This window comes from Crocodylus porosus, unplaced genomic scaffold, assembly GCF_001723895.1.
Source record: "Crocodylus porosus isolate Cpor-Errol unplaced genomic scaffold, CroPor_comp1, whole genome shotgun sequence".
NCBI lineage: Eukaryota > Metazoa > Chordata > Crocodylia > Crocodylidae > Crocodylus > Crocodylus porosus.
Window position 1 is genome coordinate 51,809,161 of NW_017728943.1, and position 21,254 is coordinate 51,830,414.

General features: G+C 43.3%; 1 protein-coding gene across 1 annotated transcript in view; it reads right to left on the reverse strand.

The window, feature by feature from the left end:
• Positions 1-21,254, reverse strand: part of MSH2 (mutS homolog 2) — an 89,613-nt gene that overhangs the window by 43,847 nt on the left and 24,512 nt on the right. The window contains exon 7 of the mRNA XM_019549348.1: positions 2,631-2,830. Coding sequence (XP_019404893.1) covers positions 2,631-2,830 — 200 coding nt within the window. The remainder of the gene's footprint in view (positions 1-2,630; positions 2,831-21,254) is intronic.

The window sequence follows — 21,254 nt, forward strand, 5'->3', positions numbered from 1 at the left end:
TGGTCTGACAGGACCTGCCACTGATGAACCCATGTTGGTTGCCGCTAAGCATGCAGTCCCCAGCTGGCCCCTTGTGGATATGTGCCAGAATAATTTTCTCAAACAGCTTGCCTAGGATTGAGGTAAGACTAACTGGCCTATAATTTCCCGGGTCCTCATCCTTCCCCTTTTTGAAGATGGGAACCACATTGGCCCTCTTCCAGTCCTCTGGCACCACACCAGAGCACCACGAGTGCTCGTAAAGCCAAGCCAGGGGTCCTGCAATGACCTCGGCCAATTCCTTTAGAACTCTAGGGTGGAGATCATCCAGACCTCACATTACTTGCCTCATTTTCAAAGCTTGAAGGAGCACACCTGAGAGATCCTGACTGGGTCCCCAGACACGCTCCAAAATGCAACCACACAACCTTTTAATACAAGCAGCATGGTTTGTACACGTGGCTCAGGGTAAGTTTTTCTATCAAGAGAACAAACCTGGGAGAATTCTTCTAGATTATCTGAATGTGTGTACACAGCCCTAAATAATTTTTTTTCTAATGTCTGAAACAGGATGAAATCCAACTGGGGCAAGTACAAAGTACCACAATTAGATAGGAGCAGTCAAATGCACAAATACACAATGGGGAATAACAGACTAGGCAGAAAAACACTTGGATGATAAAGGATTAGCTAAACTAAATATAAGTCAATGCTGCAACAACATCTCAAAAAAGGATAAGAGCACACTGGAATATATAAACAAGAGTGTTGCATAAAAAGTCTCACAAAGTGATTTTTCCACACTCATCAAATATTAGTGAGGCCTCACGACAAGAATCCTGTGGGGCTTTTGGCAAGGTCCATAAAACATGACATAGGAGGAAAATTGGAAGAAAGGAGCTTCTCTATTTAGTCAAGAGAAGACAAGAAAAGACTGAAAGGAATTAGGTAAGTCTTCAAATTTAAGAGAGAATGGGGATGAATTGCTTTCCTAGTCAAAAGGATACAGGACAAGAAACAGAGCTTATACTGTAAGTTAGATTTAGCGTAAATATTACTTAGAACTTTTTAACTCAGAAGATGCTTAAACACTGAAACAGAGCATCTAGAAATAGGGGTACACCAATAAAAGTTTTGGGGCTGATACCGACAGCCGATACTTAAGGAGGCATATTGGCCAATACTGATTTGATAGCCGATACAGCTGCCATCAGGTGGTAAGTCCGGTGTGATGAAAGGAGAGGCAAGGAGTGTGGAGGGGGGCAGATCAATGCCCCCCCATGGTGAGGGAGGGGCAGCCGGGGCGGGGAAGGGGTGTGAGATGGAGGCACAGCTCACAGTATGGAGGCAGCTCCTGCTGCTGCTTGCACCCTGAGAAGGTGGAGGACATGGTGGGGATGAGCATATGCCCCCAGATCTGTGTGGTACAGTGTGGGCTGCAGTGTTGAGCTGGCGCTGCGTGGAGCTTTTCTTGCTAGGGGCTGGGCTTGAAGTGGGCTCCAGCGGTGCTGGGAGGAGGCTGCAGTCACCCCAGATTTCACCACAGCACCACTCCTAGCCCCGTACCATCCCAGCTTTTCCTGGTGCTTGGGTGGAGGTGGGGCGTTCAGCTGGGGCTGTGCTGGGTGGCAGCACAGCAAAATTTGGCGTGATTGCAAGCAGTGGTAGGAGCTGCCCCAACCCCACAAGTTGCATCTCCATCCCACCCCTATCTCACCCCCCTCCTGGGCAGTGCCCGACTCTTCCCCCTCCTTCCCTCACCATATAGGCATTGATCTGCCCCCCCTTATCCCCTTCCTCCCCCCTCACCTTCCGACACAGCACGGGCATTTATCAGCCAAATTATTGGCCCTGTCAGGCCCATATCTGATATAGACAATTTTCTTTATATCAGTACTGATCCGATATTGGACCAATGTATTGGTGCACCTCAATCTAGAAAGGATGCAAGTCTCGCCAGAAGGGTTTGTTTGTTTGAGTGCAGGTTAAACAAATGTTTGTACAGGGTGGCTTGTATGAGCATAATTCTCATCTAAGCAAGGGACTGAAGACCTCAACAGACCTCAAGGGGTTCTCTAGCTCCAGCTCTGTTTTTGCTTGAATCTATGGTTCTGTTTCCAACAACACAACAACAAAAAAAGCAGAAAAAAGGCATTCTGAGTTTTGCTCCCAACATTTTAAGACTTTGTGAGTTAAGTTTAGCATTTGAATAAGATCACATTTACAAAGTTTCCTTCAAAAAGCAAAATCAATAATAAGCTAACTATAGTGAGTTTGGCAGCAGTACTTTTCTAGTAAAAATTATGGCATAACTTCCTTATATCTATAAAATTTTACTAAGGGTTCTATAGACAGTCTTACTGGTTTTTTCCTCAGAAGACAAAAAACTGAAAATTCTCCATCCTAGCTACCTAATAGCTACAAAATATATTAGCAGAATTCTAGCTTACATTGTAAACAGGACACTTTTCTAAATGAATTTCAAAGCACCTATCTGACAATACAGAATTGCAACACATTTTAAATTCCCTTTAAGAGACCTTCTACTCTCAACAGACTAGAGGGCAGCCATATTTAGAAAACCATCTACTACTTCTTGATGTTATTAATATATCATCAAATAAAACACTTAAAGGTGGGACGCATGTTACCTTCATGTTTTTCCAGTGCCTGAACAACATTAGGCAGCTGGTTAATAGCTTGATACATTCGGTAACAATCTTGCAAGGTTGCAGCTTGTCTCTGAAATTTCTTTGCTAGCCGATTAAGATCTGGAAAACGACGCAGAAGGTCTTCTTGAAGACACTGCCGTAGCTCTGTGTCTACCACAAAGGTCTCCACCAAATTTAACCTTCATGAAAATAAATCAAGACAAGAATTAGTGCAAATTGGCAAGCCTTCATAGGAGTAAATCAAAATGAAAAGCTCTACTGAACTATAAAAAAAAGAAAGTGTATAAGAGCTCTGAATACTTTTTAATTTAGTCACACCCATTGCCAACCCTTACAAATTGAACCAGTGAAGTTATGACAATGCAAGAGACAAGACCAAGCAAGTAAGATTTTTAGATTATTTAAGCCATGCTTTTGGTAACATCTACAACTTGAACGTCTAATGAACATTTCAAAGAGAAGATGTCTTAAGCAATCAAAACACCCCTACCTCTGCAATAAAGGTGTGAAAACTCACAATATACTTCTCCTGAGGTTAAGCCCCCACCTTCCTCCCCAAAGCAGCAATCCTCCAGCAAATTGAGAAAGGCAGAATTTACATTCTATTATATTTCTAGCATGGAGAAAAGAGCACAAAAACCACATACTATTTAAACCTTTACACAATATGAAACATCAAAAAGTTACTATTCCAATGCAATAAAATCCTTTTCATTGTAGTAAGATGCTGCGACAATTGAAAGATAAACAACAAAAAGGTGAAGATAATTCATTCCTCAACCAACTCTCCATACTTTTGCAAATTCTAGGAGCATTCCAAAGCTTTTGGCTTTTCATCTACAATGGGACTGTCATGATAAAATTAAATGCTTGATAAAAACTAGCTTGTATTTGAATAACTATTATTAATAATAAAGTATTATTATTTTTAACACAGTTACAAAATGCCAAAAGGGGGGAAAATATTCTTAAAGGGCTGTAAAACAAGAAGCAAGTCTGCCATCTTATGCCAATCGATGGAGTACTGGATAATATTTTTCTACCACACGGTAATATAGTCCGCAGATTCCTCGAGAGCAGGAGTGGGCAAAATGCAGCCCGTGCACCGCATGGGGACCGCCAGGCCATTCTATTAGGCCCGCAGAACTCCTAAAAAATTTAGAGAATATTTATCTGCCCCAGCTGCCTGTCATGTGGCCCTTGATGGCTTGCCAAAACTCAGCAAGTGGCCCTCTGCCCGAAATAATTGCCCGCCCCGCTCTAGAGAATAATTCATCCTCCCATAATGTAGTGTCCCTGTCAACATCTTTTTAAAAATGTTTATTTTCTTGCTTTTGCAGGAAAGTGAAGGACTCTTGTCCTCCGCCTGTGTGCACCAAGTTGTTCTTTGCTCATATTTTAAGAGTGTACATTAGAAAGAAAGAATTATAATAACATACCTGTAGCATTAAAAGATGCACCTAGGTTTACACACAAGGACAGAGTCAAGCGACTTTGGAAGACTTGACATCAAAACACAGCACAGTTGAGCTAGCTTCTTTAAAATCACATCAACACAGAAGAGTTTTACCTTCAACAACAATATTATGGTGGTATGTGGGAGGAAAAAGGAGCAGTTTCACTGCTTTTTTGCTGCTGCTCTGCAAGCTGGCAACAAAGTACTATGGCCTGAATAGGCAACCAGTTACAGCAGCTTCAGAAATGTCATTTTCTTAAATGAATTTCTAGAACAAGGTGTGGAAACCCCTAGGTCTGTTGAACATACATTTTTTCAAATATATGAAGATTTTAATGGAGGCTTCTCTAAGACGCAGAAAAACGTTCCATTTCAACCAACCCTATGAAATCAGTGTTATAACTGAATCTATTAAACAAAATCCATACTAAAATACTTAATGAAAAAAAGTAGTTAAGAGTATCCCTTAAATAGGTTTCAGATAAATATTGAAAACTAGGCTGCTTCTCTATAATGTGAACTAGCCTGGAAAGGAAATGTGTGCATATTTTACTTAGGAAAGAAATCCTGAGCATTTTGTACACCTACAACTTTTTTTTTTTTTTCAGACAACGTTATTAAAAACATAAGCATGTAAACAGAGGTGGTGGGAAGTGACCTGAGATCCATTAGAATATCCCCGTTAATCTACATTACCACTCTCTAAGTAGCAGCGTGACCTCTGATAATGGTTCTGAAATGTATTACATTGGCAAGGCTGCAGTTGCTAGGCAAACAATTTCTGGCCACTCTTAAACCGCCTCTAGAGCTCTCCAAATTTTAGCAGTCGCCTGTTATTCAGGATTATTCCGCAGTCAGGTCAGTCACTTGGTCGTAGTCCCCTATGTAGCAATTAGGTGTGACAGGCTCAGACCTGGTAGTTCTGTTCCCGTAACTGAACAGCCTCCTTAAATGTAAAGTATTATTTGCTTAGAAGAAAAATATTTGGGCAATCTGGATACAAGATGCAGGACCAGGGAAATGCCATTGGTTTCTGCTTACACCCACTTGCACATCCCTATCTGAGAATGTTTGTGCAACTATTACATCTCCATATTCAAAGTACGGGGAAAGGATTATATTTCTACCTGACATATGTGAAGCCAAACTCAGAAATGGAGATTTGCTATGCATTCATCTGGACGCTATGTCAGCTTTATTTGAGCAACAGTAGGGGTATCAAAGATATGGCCCAAAGGACCCTATCACCCGGCCCACAGTGGAGCCCATGGGTCTTGGGGTTGACCCAAATGCAATGTGCGTTGAATTATTTCCATGCATTGCATATGGAACCCACAATGAGCTGATCCAGGCCAGGCCAAGCTCTAGATCTGAATACCCAGCTCAGCCCACAGGGCCAGTCTCACATCATTCATCTAGCCCAGGGACTGGTACTAAGCAATTCATCTGGCCTGCAGGGCCTAATTCATTTGACATGCCTGAGCTACAGTAAAGCAGAATATTTCTGACAGGGGGGTGTGAAGAAAACACTAAACTCTCTCATAAACTTCTCTCTCTAGCAGTCTTTTACAATGGGCCATGCAGTAAGAAATTTCAGTTTTGAGATGAGCAGGAGTCCAGCTTAACAGTTTCATTCTACCAAGTCCTAAGTGGAAATATTATATAAACCAAATTACTACTGAACATAAAAGACTTCCATACTGGATCACAGCATTCAATCTAGTATTCTGCCTGACAATGGCTGGTCTCACATCTTCAGTGTCACCAATGTCAGTCACTTTAATGGCTTAAGCAAGGCTGTAGAAGTGCAGCTAAGCAATAGGCCTGAAGTCATCTTAAAACTCTAAATAACCACAATTTGAATCTGATAAGCATTACAAATGGTACATCAGCAGGGCATTAAATGAAGCAACATGCCAAGCTAAGCAAATGCAAAAATATGCAATTCAGGTTAAGCAACAAAAAAGTATAAACAGTTTGCTAGAAAGCTTTAACCTAAGACTGAATTAATAATGGTATAACAGGTAAATAACAAAAATTGTAAATAATGGATATATACAGAAGAGGTAGCCATAGTTATACTACTAATAATTTGTGAATGATGTAAACTTGTGTAGTTTACATATTGCTATATCATAGCGGTAAGCGTATGCTAAATTTTCTTAATCAAACATCTAGAAATAAATATAAGGGTGTGGGTGGGGGACTTCATCTTTCCCATGTCAATCTTCCCCCAGATGAGAAGGTACAGATGAGAACTGGTATTCTGCTGTAATGGTCTGTATCTTATTGTTTACTCCAAAAGTCAAGCCGAAGATCTGCTTCCTGCCTCTTAGCAGCAGCCAATCCAACATTAAACTTAAAAATGCAGTAAGAGCCAGGTGTGCCTTTTCATACTCTTAGTTTTCCTTATATTGGTACCAACTCGATATGGGACCAATGTATTGGTGCACCTCTAGTAGGAATAGTTAAACTTTTCCTTCCAACATGAATTAGTTTACATTTATCAATACTGAAATTCAATTTGCTATATTTCTGCCAAATCACCTAGCTGGCTTGGGTTTCATGGGAAATTCAGGTTCTCTCTAAACCCTGACCCAATTTGAACAACTTCAGAAAAATGTGCTGGAAACCATGGAAAACCATGCTGGTTAGAGACTCTAATACAGTGGTTCCTAACCTTTTTCTGCCGCAACCCGCTGCTGAGAGCGGAGTGTGGCAGCAGTGGCGGCTCGGCAGCAAAGGAGCTCTGAGCAAGCAGTGTGGCTCATCCTTTGCGTTCAGCGCCACTGGCATTGCCCCCGCAACCCTCATTTGGGTCGCGACCTGAAGTTGGGATCTGCTGCTCTAGTATCTCATGGCTTTCCACATTTATTCTAGTTGTATTTACCATTTCAATAAATTTGCAAGGGGCCATTATGCAGAGGGCTGGCAGTAGTATTCTTCATAGCTTTTGCTGGCTGCTTGCAGGGGCCAGGAAGGATTTCCCCTCAGGATAATTGCTTTATTGGCTTCTCCTATGCTCCCCCTGCCAAAGCTTCCTTCTGAGTTCCTCTGAAGCAGTGATCACAGCTAAGTCCCGGGGTTTTGACCGGGGTACCTTGATGCTCCTACAGGTACTCAGAAAACTCAGAGATCCCCAACTAAAGGATTTTGCTGTTCTGCATAGGGTCATGCTAATTACCCAATTTGGGGTAAAAAAGGGATTTTCCACCCAGGTCTAATTGGAAAGTACCAGGGAAATATTTGTTTTTCTCAGTAATGTAAAAGGGTATGGTCCTATCCCTAGGATCCTCTGATCTTGTATTATGGACAACTGGTCCTCTGCTATCAGAGTGGCAGGGTACCAGCTGTCCCTTCCCCTCACTCTGCTTTCTACCTGCAGCATGCTGTAGCATGCTTTACAAGGCATAAAAGCAGATATACGAGTTGCTGTATGTGAGGGTTTGGAGTAGATTTTTTTTTTTTTTTTTAAGCGATCATGGGTGAATGGCTATCTGTGACTTAGTAGTTACATTCTTCCAGTTACTGGAATCAATTCAACTGACATCAAGTTTCCTAAGCACCCCTTAACTTGGAGGACTTTGTGCCATTATTTTACAGATATTTTACCCCTTTGTATTCCAAGCTAGTTTTTTCTCTATTCTGAATTATACATAATATCAATAAGCATTAAACATGGAGCTCTCTTCCCAGTTGGATGGGTGAGGGGTGGAATCAGTATTAACAAATATTTTTGCAGGCTTTAACCGCTAGCATTTCATTTCTTTTCCTATCAGCTCCATGCTATGAAGTGTCACTGTACCACAAGGTACCAGGACAGAAGCAAGCTTAACACAAAACACCATGGAAAGAAACTGGCGGTTACAGAAAACAGTAAATAACAAAGACTACGTTCTGCCACGTTCCACTCATCATATTGGGACCAAATCTCCTGCTCCCCCTCAACCCTTCACCACCAATTCTTGCTATAGTTTTTTTCCTACTGCAATGAGGTCTGTAAGCTTTTTGCCTGACAAAACAAGAAATGTCTTCCTCTTTTGCTATGCTGTGCTATTTAATCACAATTTTAACATTATCAGCCTTGGTGCTGACATAATACTGACATATCTGTCAGTACGTTCCAAATGAAATCCAGAGCTTTTACAAATAGTTTGATGTGAGATTACTAAAATTGACAGGAAAGTATTAAGCAGGACTGATCTGTGCACAAGCAAAAAGAAAAAAAAAAAAGGCTGCCAAAAGCAAGAATATCTGCAGTAATGGAGAAATTTTCTATTTTTTTCTAGAATGTATGCTGACTCCTGGTACACAAGATCATTTGAACATGTGATCAAGTGTCTAACATCTGACAAGAAGTGTAACATTAATGGCTCAGCAACTAGTTTTATAGCCCAGACTGCCATACTGGCAGGCTCAATTTCCAACTCCACGGATCTCCTGCATGATATTAGGCAAATCGATGCCTCAATTCTCCATTTGGAAAAAAATATCCCCAAAAAAGAATCATCATACTTCCTTACTAAACACCCATCGAAGGAAGATAAACATAGTAAAGACTGTGATGTACTTGGTAGCTGTGTTGTTCTGAGACAAGAAGACATACAAAAAACTAGAACTCTTGGTTCCAAAATGATACCTTTTATTAGGCCAAATGGGAAATGGCAAGAAATATAAAGGACAATTTTCTTGCAACTTCCCAGTTGGTCTAATAAAAGGTATCATTTTGGAACCAAGAGTTCTAGTTTTTTGTATGTAAAGACTGTGAGGCATTAGCACTAAGCCTCACATGTACTAGCAGAAGTCGAGCTCAATTTTTTACTTTACTTTTTTTTCTTAACTTCTAATTTTACTGTAGTGTTTTGCATTAAGTTTACTTGCTTTAAAAATGGTACTTTGCAGGGAAAAAGGAAAAAGGGATGAAGTGCTTTTAGACTGTTAAGGCTGTTTAACTGGCAGCTATATACATTAGCAACAAACTGAAGGGAGTGTTCATGGGGAGAAATGGGCTCCTATCACAATTACTGAAATGTTACCAAGATCCGCAGACCACAATACAAGTCAAAGTGAGCATCCATTCTGCCAAATATTGGTAACTCTTACTGACTAGACAGGGGTGACCAATCTGAAACAAAAGTGCCACAAGTAGCACAGAGCCTGTGTGTGTGGCACATGGCAGATCAGGGAGTACAGGAAGCACAGTGGCACACTGGATGGGGAGCAGACGATCAGACAGGGGAAGGGGACTGGAGTGGCATACCTGCCACAATGTCTGACCCCAGAGGACTAAAATTTTCTACAAAGGACTGCCTCTTCCTTGTCCAGCACAGCTCTGTATCAGAATAGAGCCTGAAACTGATCCAAGCTATTTACTTCCTTCTTCGTTCCCAACCAACCTGTGAACATGTTTTATACCTGAATTTTACTCCAAACAGTTCAAATTACATTAAAATTTTATCTTGCTTATCACATTTGGAGATGTGTGCTGATTGATTAAAGTTAAAGTGTACACGAATGGTTGTACTTGACTGCAGCACTGTCTGTCGAAGACTTAATTCCTGTATCATACACACTACAATTAATGCAAAAAACCTTAAAAATTACTTACTATCCCAAGTCTTTAAGTACATTTCATTACTGACCTACAAAGGATTTTTCTAAAAATAAGTGGGAACAAATAATTTTGATTGAGGCTTTGAACTGTTTCTATAAGCAACAGGACCAATAAGCAGGTATACAACTGTGCAAAATTATTCCATTTCGTTGTTTGCATGCTATAGATTTTGTACCATTTCCCTGCTAACTCCACTGCTGTATTCAACCCTTATCAAGTGTTTTTCCAAATTTTGTGCACTGAAAAGTTGTTCTTGTCATCAAGTCTTGAGTCTCCAGCAGAGGGCAACCTTTATATTTATTTCTGCAAGAGGCAGAAGTTAAGAGTACAGAATCAAATAGCTGGTTGGGTACCAAAAGAACTAGTAATTCAAGTTTATCGTCCAAAGCTGCAAAGAGAACAACAAAAAAACCCCTGATTTCCAAAAATAGCTTTACTGAAGTTCTACCAACCATAGTTTAAAAAAAATGTGGTGCTTACTTTTCCCCTTACTAAAAGACAAACAAACAATACAAACCTAAATTTTAAAAAGATAGTAAATTATATTTGCAGATAAAGCCCAACAGCACTGGATATGCATCAGTTCCAGAAATTAAGCCCAGTGGAACTTAGGACTGAAGTGGCATACATAGAGACCAACCTACTAATTTACAATAAAGATGAAAGGTGATCTGTGATGAACAAAAATACTGGCTGTCAGTCAGTTTTCCAGTCTATACAGAACCTAATTTTAAATGTAAAGGCTTAAGAGCTAGTGCAATACTAAGATCACTGAAATCTAGAGTAGAATTTGAGCAACACAAGATGGACAATTTTAGGAACAATTTAAAACGTAACTGAATGCAAGGCAATAGTCTGAATTAAGGAAGAAAGACTGACAAACGTTCCTCACCTTTTACGGGACGGTTGCCTGTGTTTTATTGAGAGGCTAAAATTTACTTTTGGTTTAGCAGCACAAAGTGAACATTAAACTCTGCACAGTAGACATTCAAGAGGGAGAGGGAAGGCAAATTTGTGCAGTCTGCAACTTGGTAAATACGGTTGATCTAACACGCTGTGTGCACTCACTAGCTTTTGCTCTGTTCAGCAACATGCATTTAATACTAATGACAACTTTTAGTTATGAATATTATGAGCTGAAGTTTTAAGCTAAATTCCCATTTTACTTTCATACTTTTAAGTTGGCACCAAATGGTAAACGCTCTTTGCAGTCGGAAAGAAAAAACACCAGAAAGACAGAACTAAATGGATGAATCTTTCTATGGACTTCAAGCACATCATCCCTGCCAGGAATGGACTGGGAAAGAACATCAGGAACACTTTGTTCAAAACTGAATCAGAACCTGACAAAAACTACCTTGGCATGACAGTGATTAATGCAGGGAAAAGTCTGTAAAGCTTTGCTGGTATAATATGCATGTTACTGGCCAATATGCTTTATAAAATAGTGGGATATCAGGACGGTGCACCAGACTTTCTCCAGAAACTGCTGGCACTGCACTAAACCCAAAAACATAGGTAGCATCATCTACGTTGCTCTTGTTTGATTATGTTCCTAGTTGTCATAATGTCTTGCCTTCAAAACTTTTTTTTTAAAATAGTCAAAAGCAAAGTTCTTTTCTACTAGCTCTGCTAAAGATCTTACTTACACAAAACAACAGTTCACCTCTCGAATCCACGTCTCTCTCAGACATCTATAGATAGCATGCATTCTTCTTCCCAGATTCTCCTGCCACACCTACACAAGCAACTGTCTGCTCAAGGCTTTTGTTCAAACTGTCTTACACTAAATGAAAAATTGTCAGAACTTGTATCCCTAACTCTTTTTTTTAAGCACATTGCAGCAAGGTCTCCTATTTCCCCAGCTCATGAATTCCTAATGCTAATATGCAACATCCTCTCAATAATCTCAAGAGAAACCATGAAGAAAAAAAATGAGAAGGAAAGACAATAACCTGCCTCCAAAAAGTATCTGGGGGCGGGGGCGGGAAGCAACAGAGCACCATGCTACAACATAGAGGTACATAACAACAAATTCACAATGTGAAGTGCACTATTATTGAAGGTGCAGAGTTTGAAATTACAAAAGGTCATTAATTTCAGTCTATCCCACAATAGCTTTTATGAAACTGCTAAGGTAGCTATTTTTACCTTCAAAAGAACTGATGGAACTTGACTTGTGATAACTACAAGATGAACTTTTAAAGTCAATGTTTTTAGATAGAAATTATATTTGTATAGTAGATGGGCAAACCTGAATGAAAAGAAAAGACAACCCTAATGAAACTTCAAAGTTTAGAACACTTGCTTTTGCTTTATTCAAGACTACCCTACAACTGCTTACTGTCAACATCACCATAATAAGAAAATTCCTAACTGGCAAGGACATATGCACTACTTTTAAGCAGTAAGTCATTTTGATCTACACATATCCTCCTTTGCAGAGCTCTTTTTTTTGATTTAAGCAAGTTTTTAATTAAATATAGGTATAAGTCTCCAGGCTTGTCCCTTGAAGCATAAGACAGCTAAACTGCAAGCTGAGAAAGAATACAGAATGGTTATACAAACCACACCTAAACTTACCATTATATTTGTTTTATTACGAAGAGTACTAAACCCAGATATTGGTATTTCAGATAGTTAGACTAGTGGTGCTCAACTAGGGCCCACAGACCTGATTCTGTCCCCAGAGCAACTGGGTGCAGCACAGCCAAGTATAGGGGTACAACAGCTTTCCATGTTAATATGACCCCAAGTTGCATTTAATATCCACCTTTTATTTTGCAACAGCACACCGCCGATTCGGAACCAATTTACAATTTACCATAAACCCTGGAAACATCTCAGCAGTTCTACTGCCAAGCTAGTTTATGCCCCATTCTCGATTTGTGCATTTGGGTTTCTTTTCCTACATGTAGCACTTTCTATTAGTCTCTGTTGAATTTTATTTTGTTACTATTAGCTCCCCAATGCAAGTGTCTTGTGAATTTTAACCCTATCTTTCAGTGTCTATAGCTGCATGTTCTGTGTCATCTCAAATGTTATTATATTAGTATTTCTGCACAGAGGTTAATAAAAATATTAAACACTGACCCCCAAACAGACTTCTGTGGAGCCCCACTTATTCTTAACAAATCTGTTAGCTTATAATGAATACTATTGTACTGTAATGAATTTGCTAGTTCTTTACTGGGCTCTCTGTTAATGTCCAATACAACATCCACCTAGCAGAGCTCCATAATCCTTCCAGCACAGGGAAGGGAAATATGCCCAAGTAGCAATAGCTGAGCTGGATCACATGAGTCAGTTTGAGCAGAAGCAGACAAGAGGGAGCAGCATGGGAGCGGTCTGTGGAGAAAAAGCAGTTTAGTAACAAAGACTAAGTACACCTCAGTGGGAAGATGCCATTCCCTGGCATAAGACCTAGTAGCTGCACAATATACAGACTCAGGAGGCACCTGAAAAAGAGCTGAACTCCAGTAATGAAATATGCCCCTGGAGACATCTATTCCTAGAGCTGAGGAACATCAGCTCCATACCATTGCCCTAGATGTCCCTGTGTGGCTGAAATGGGAATGATTGCGTTATTTTAACTTAAAGCTATTGTGCCAATGGTAAGTGAACTACTTTTGGTAGCCCTAGTAAAACAATCCTTTATTATTCACATGTATAAGAGAATCAACCATCAGCTAGTGTATGGACAGCCTGCTACTCTTGCTTCTGAGTACTCAGAATACAGAGCATGCTACTACTGATTAGTTCCAGGGGACCTGGGAAACTCACAAAGACAATAAGGTAGGGGTGCACCTATAAAGATTTTCTTGGCCAATAATGATAGCCAGTTATTAATTAGCCATATGGGTCAATACCAATCTGATAGCTGATTTATGAGAATGCAGTCGGGCAGCGTGGAGAGCAATGCCCTGCAGGTAAGTCTATGGAGGGGAAGGGGTGTGGGGAGTGCAGATCCAGGCCACCATGGTGAGGGAGAGAGTTGGGCAGTGGCAAGGGCTGGGGCACTGCCCAGTCAGGGTGGTGAATAGGACGGAGCCATGGGCAGCTCATCCAGAGGGTGCAGAGGAAGGAGTGGGGAGGGGGTCTAGCTCCCCGCCACTGTGTGCACCTCCAGGGGACACATGGGAGGGGCACGTACCCCCTCAGATTTGTGTGCTGGGCAGAGACAGGCTGCCTGCTGCAAGCTGGGGGCCAGGGGCGGCACCAGCCTCTTCCCAGTAGTGAAGCTGGGTCAGGACTGGGCTGGAGTGGGCAGAAGTGGGGCAGGCAGGCAGAGGCTGCACTGGGAAGAGTGGCTATGGGGGGGGGCTAAGATGAATTCTGAAGTGGTTATAGTCCCCGCCCCCCAAACCCCTCCTAGCCATGCCCCTGCTCAGGCCACTGCATTCTGTTGCCTTTCCCTCAGGAGCCCCCCACTGGCCACGCATCCCAAGAGAAAGGCAGCAGGGGGCTCCCAAGGGAAAGGCAGCAGATCAGAGAGCCCTAAGCAGGGGTAGCACTAGGAGCAGTTTGGGGGGGGGGCTAAAGCCACCCCCAGCTCCAGCCCAGCCCCTCCACTGGGAAGAAGCTGGCACTGCACCTCTGGCCCCAAGCCTGCAGCAGGCAGCCCGCCTCCACCCTGTGTACAAATCGGGGGAGGCAAGGGGGAACCACATACCCGGCATGCCCCCCCCGGGGGTGCACACAGTGTCAGGGAGCCGCCCCTCTCCCCCTGCACCTCTTGGACCAGCCGCCCATGGCTCTGTCCTGCTCCCTGTCCCAGCTGTAGGGTCCCATTCACTGCCCTGGCTGGGCAGTGGCCCCAGCCCCTGCCCAACCCCACACCCCTTCCTCCCTCATGCCCCTTCCCCTCACACCCCACAAACACCAGACAATCCCCCCAACATACCTTATGCTCCCCCACACAGAGCCACACTGCCTCTCAAACTCCCCCACACCTCCCCACAACCAACCATAAACTCCCCTACACCACACCATACACCACCCTACCATACACCCACCACCTCCCAACACAATATAAAAGACTAAGAATTTATTTTAGTTATTGTGCAATCACCTCTATATACAGTACACAAACACAAATCATGATAAAAATATTTTTTAATAACATTTAAATGTTATAGTAGGTGTTTGACTTTTAGCATATGATTTGTTTTTTCTGGTTCTAAGATGGCAACCCCCCCCTCCCAAAAGGAGTCCAAGGGACAAGGGGAGGGACTTCTGGTGACAAAGGCCAGGGGTTGGGGAGGCACTTCTGGTCCCAAGATGGGATCCAGGGGGCAGGGCACCTGTCAAGGGGCAGAGCTACCTATGCAGCCCTCAACAGCTCGCCAGATCTTGTTAAGCAGCCCTCCACCCGAAATAATTGCCCACCCATGATTTAAACTGTGAAGGACCACATAATTCGAGTAAGGATGGTAAACTTGAATCTAATGTAGAATGTAGCAGTAAGTTCTTAATGTTACTATATTGTACAAAAATTAGAAACAGTACTGGATATACAGTGCATATATATGCACACCTGTACACACCCCCAGCTCAGTTCCACCATGTAGTTCCCCAAATACCTTGTTTTCAACACCTGTAGATATACAATGGATGTACTCATTCTTGTTCTGAAGGATCAAGCACATCGGTGCATCCAAATGTATTACATCACCAGCATTAACAAGTCAGAAAACCCATCTATGCCATTCACCAAGAAGTAAAAATGGATTGTTATTGGAAATCATCAGCTATCTCATTTATATTGGGAAAAGGAAATCAAGACCTTCAAATGCATATATAATTAAGTCTGGCAAAATTTTGCCTAAGAATAAACAGCTTCACAAAGGTTCATCTAACTAATAGAAAAAAAAACATTCTGTGCAAGGACTAAAATAACTGTTATTTAGTCTTAATGTTCCAAAGTTAATTTTAAATTAAACAATAAACAAAGGATATTCTTAGGTGGATGAAAGGATGTAAGGTACATGAGAGGAAATAAAGAGCAACCTCCCTGGGTCACAATGACCACCTTCACTACACAAGTGGTCTTTTACCCACTAATGTCTCCACAAGCAGGCATGTATTTTCTGGATAAATTATTTTAAAAATAAGTTCAGTAATTGGTACCACTGAAGACAGAAATTTGGTGCAACACATATACATATAGTTTTTTTGCAACATATATATGAGCGCGTGCGCGTACACACACACACACACACACACACAGTTTTAGAATACTTATTGAGCCAGATCCTACTATCCTATCCCAATGAGAGATGGTAGATGCACAGTATATTTTTGGGAAAAGAAGGTTAATATTTTTTCCATCATAAAAAGCATGAGACAAAAAAAAATGAATGTTAAGCATTGCAACAGAAATGAGACATATTCATATTAGAAACCTTGAGCTGTCTCAAATTAGGAGAGACCACTAAAAGCATTTCATACCATAAAAGTCAACACTTTAAGCTATATCTTCAGAAATAAAATCTATTAGCCCAGCAATATAGTTTAAGAATCAATTAAAATACTGAATTCCACTGCACAGAGATCCATAAAGTACTTCTGCACATTGGGGTGATTCGTGTACCTAATTTAGTTAAGCATACCAATTTGGAGATTCAACTTGCACAATAATCTGAACAGCTCATGTTTACTAATTTATAAAGTCAAAGACAGTAAGTGAGAATAAGCATTAATACTTTACTGCTCAGATCATTAAGTGTAAAGAAAAAATATTAGTATTGTCAATGGCATCTTCTTAACTGCTTTTTTTTTCATATTTGTGACTAAGCAGACACCATCTGAAAAGGAGCAAATGGATTAAGGTAATCCCATGTTATCACTTGCCTCAGATTTTCTTCCACATTGGCCAGTAAGAAAGCATTGCTCCTTGTTCTGTCATTTGCCACCATTGAAGACAGTCTCGCTCCATCCACTTTGGAACCTCCTTTCAGGTAGTTGAAGGCTGCTGTTAAATCTCCCCTCAGTCTTCCCTTCTGCAGACTATATAAACCCAGTTCCCTCAGCCTCTCCTAAATCATGTACCCCAGCTTCCAAACCATTTTTGTTGCTCTCCACTGGACTCCCTCCAACTTGTCCACATCCTTTCTATAGTGGGGGGGGGAGGGGGCAAAACTGAAAACAGTGCTCTAACTGTGGCCTCACCAATGCGGAATAGAGCAGAATAGTTACTTCCCTTGATCCACTGGCAGCGCTCCTCCTAATGAAGCCCAGTATGCTGTTAGCCTTCTTGGCAACAAGGGCATGGTGTTGACTCGTATCCAGCCTATTGTCCACTGTAACGCCCAGGTCCTTTTGTGCAGAGGCCACTCTGAATCCTAGGCCAACTCTCCAGTGCATCTACTACACCCTGCCCCCCAGCTTGCTGTCGTCCAATAACTTGCTGAGGATGCAATTCATCCCATCTTCCAGATCGTTAATGAAGATACAGTATTGAACAAAACTGGCCCCAGGACCGACCCCCGGGGCACTCCACTTGATACCAGCTGCCAGCTAGACATTGAGCCATTGATTACTACCCATTGAGTGTGACAATCCAGCAAGTTTTCTATCCACCTTACAGTCCATTCATCCAACCCATACATCCTCAGCTTGTTTGCAAGAATGCCGTGGGCGACCATATCAAAAGCCTTGCTAAAGTCAAGACAGTTTCATAGTTGGTAGGGTTGGAAGGAACCTGAGCAGATCATCGAGTCCAACCCCCTGCCATGGCAGGAAAGAGTACTGGGGTCAAACGACCCCGGCAAGGTATTCATCTAGCTTTGTCTTAAAGATCCCCAAGGTAGAAGCTAGCACCACTTCTCTTGGAAGTTGGTTCCAGATCCTAGCCGCCCTGACCATGAAGTAGCGCCTCCTGATACCTAGCTTAAGTCTACTCTCTGCCAGCTTGTGATTGTTATTTCTTGTCACTCCTGGGAGTGCTTGGGGGAACAGGGACTCTCCCAATGCCTGCTGGTCCCCCCGACCAGCTTGTAAACAGCCACAAGATCCCCCCTCAGCCTTCTCTTCTGGAGGCTGAACAGGTTCAGGTCCCACAGCCTCTCCTCGTAGGGCCTGCCCTGCTGTTCCTTGATCATGTGAGTGGCCCTCCTCTGGACCCTCTCCAGCTGTCCACATCCCTCTTGAAGTGTGGCGCCCAGAACTGGATGCAGTGTCACCTAGAGGGGGAGCATCACCTCCTTGGACCTGCTCGAGACGCATCTGTGGATGCATGACAAGGTGCGGCTGGCCTTCCTGACCGTGTCCCCACACTGCTGGCCATGTTCACTTTGGCATCAATGACGACTCCAACATGCTCTTCTGCCTCTGCACTGACGAGAAGGAAGTTCCCCAGCCTGTAGGTATGCTGCTGATTCTTCCCCCCCAGGTGCATCACCTTGCACATGTCAGTGTTGAAATCCATCCTATTTTCATCCGCTCACCCCTATAACCTGTCTAGGTCCGACTGTAGCCTATTCCTCCCTTCTAGCGTGCCCACTTCCCCCCACATCTTAGTGTTGTCTGCGAATTTGAACAGGGTGCTTTTTACCCCCTCACCCAAGTTGCTGATGAAGATGTTGAACAGCGCAGGCCAGAGGACCGAGCCCTGCGGGACCCCACTGCCCACATCCCTCCAGGTCAAAAATGACCTGTCCACCACCACTCTCTGGGTGTGGCCCTCCAGCCAACTAGTGACTCAACTGACTGTGTAGGTGTCAACGCCACAGTCCCCTAGTTTTTTAATGAGAATGGGATGAGAGACAGCGTCAAAGGCCCTCCTAAAGTCCAGAAAGACCATGTCCACTGCTACCCCTGCGTCCAAGGATTTTGTGACCTGGTCATAGAAGGCCACCAGGTTGGTCTGACAGAACCTGCCTCTAATGAACCCGTGTTGGTTGCCCCTAAGCATGATCTCCCCTGCTGGCACTTCATGGACATGTGCCAGAATAATTCTCTCAAAAAGCTTTCAAGGTAAGACTAACTGGCCTATAGTTTCCTGTGTCCTCCTTCCTCCCTTGTTTGAAAATGGGAACCACATTGGCCCTTTTCCAGTCCTCTGGCACCACAGAGAACTGGAAGATATATTATGTCCAGTGCTTTCCCCACATCCACAGAGCCAGTCATTTCATCATAGCAGGCAATCAGGTTGGTCAAGCAAGACTTGTCCTTGGTGAATCCATGCCGACTGTTCCTAATCACTTCTCCTCCAAGTGCTTAGAAATGAATTCTTTGAGGACCTGTCCCATGATTTTTCCAGGGACTGAGGTGAGGCTAACTGGTCTGTAGTTCCCTGGAATCTCCTTCTTCCCTTTCTTAATAGCACTATGTTTGCCCTTTTCCATTTATATGGGACCTACCCGGATTGCCACAAGTTTTCAAAGATAATGGCCTGCAGCTCTGCAATCACAACAGCCAACTCCCTCGGCTTCACTGCATCTGGCCCCATGGACTTGTACACATCCAGCTTTTCTAAACAGTCCCCAACTATTCCTTCACCAAAGTTGCTTAGTTCACCAAGAGCCAACTTAACTCTTCCCAGGCTCTGCAATCATCATCATTTCTTGTTTTTTAATGGAGGGAGGGTTAAAGGGGGTGAGGGGTGAAAGGTTGCTTGGGTTTTTTTTTTATAGTGAGCAAGGATCCAAAGTCCTGAATTCAGCAATGGCTTCAGGGCCAGGAAAGGGTTACGCTGGCTATTACCAGTGGCACCTGACAACTCTCACAGCTGCATCCTGCCTCTTCTCCACATGGCTGGCAGCTCAAGCCACCACCCTTCCATTCCAGCACCTCCTTTTACTGAGTGCCAGGGACTGATGTGAGACACAGCGGTTCCCTGGTCCACTTGTGGCACACATACCACAGGTTGGCTAATCCTAATTTGAACCATCCCTGACAAATGTTGGTTTGAATTGTTCATGTATATACCTCCCAACACAAGGCATTAGAGCCTCCTTAAGTAACTTGTTTCACTGCTTCGTTACCCTTATCCTTAGAAAGTTCTTCCCAATATTGAACCTTTCTCTTCCTCATATTGCAAATTAATTATGTCCGGTCCTACTGTCAACGGATATGGAGAACAACAGATAACCATCCTCTTTATGACAACCTTTTGTAAATTGGAATACTTCAATCCTCCACCCTCTTCCTGTTTCTAGACTAAAACCAAAAACCCCTACATTGGGTCTTCCTGCCATGTTTCTCCAGACCTTTTATCCTTGTCAAACCCTTCTATGCATTCCACTTTGTTTACATCTCTCTTAAAAAGTGTATTAATTACAACTGGACACACCACAACTGAGGACCCACCACTGCCAAGAAAGGCAGAATAATTCTCTCTCACCTTACATACAACATTCCTCTCAATATGTCCCCAAAACAGCACCACATTTCTGACTCACTTAATTTGCAGTCCGTTATCATCTCCATACCCTTTTCTACAGTACTGCTGCCTACCCAGATTAGTCCCCACTTTGTGTTTTTGCATTTAATTTCTCCTTTCCTAAAAGGCACCACTCTACACTTATTTGTACTGAATTCCATCATCCAAATCACTGATAAAAATACTGCCCTGAACAAACCCTTGTAGACATACCTTCTCACTTTGAGACAAGTCACTGATAACCAGGGATCCTGATTTCCTGTGATAAAAAATTCCAAATTCTCTGCTAAGAAACATAGAATTCCATGATTAAAATGACCCCCCCCCCACAGCTCCCCACAGCCCTGCTGGTGCCCCTCACTCTCCATCCAGAGCCCCCACAGCCTTGCTGGTGCCCCTCACCCCCACCCACAGCCCCTGCTCCCCCAGCCCTCCCAGAGGGGGCCCTCAGCTGCTAAGGCTATGGACCCGACTCCCTAGTCCCGCTCCCCACCGCTGTGGGCTCGGGCGGGCTGGCTCCTCACCACCACGTGCACTCCTGGGGAGGAAGTGGGCACCCACACCCCCCAGATCTGTACCTGGGGCAGGCGCAGGCTGTGGGCTCAGGCTCTGACACAGCAGCTGCCACCACAGCAACAACAACAGTGGCTTTTCCCTGCCACCTGGCCCCGGTGCAGCTCCTCGCTGCTGAAGAACTCCAGCTCTGCAAGCCAGATCCAAGCCACAGGCCCAGTCGAGGTAATTTGTTCCAGTATCCTTCTCCACCTAGTATCCCTCCACCACCCCCCACCATTGCGCTGAGCATCGCCACCCCTCTCCTTTGCCCTGCACAGGCACGCAAACTTGATCCCTCCCAAAGAAGAGAGGGAAAAGCCTAAAGACTCCAGCTGCCATTGCAGATGGCATGATAGAGGGGAGCAGGAGCCATGCGAGAGCTTGGGGTTGCACACTAACCATGTGCAGACCACCAGATAGACATCCCTGACATAAGCTGTGGCAGAAAGACACCTTGTTTCTCCCCAAAATCTCTGCCCTGTGACACTGTGACTAAAATCTCTGAGCTGCAACCATTTGATTAGGATGGGCCCAGCACACAGGGGACCGCACCCTCGGCCTGTCTATTTAGGTAACCTGAGCTGGCTGCATTCC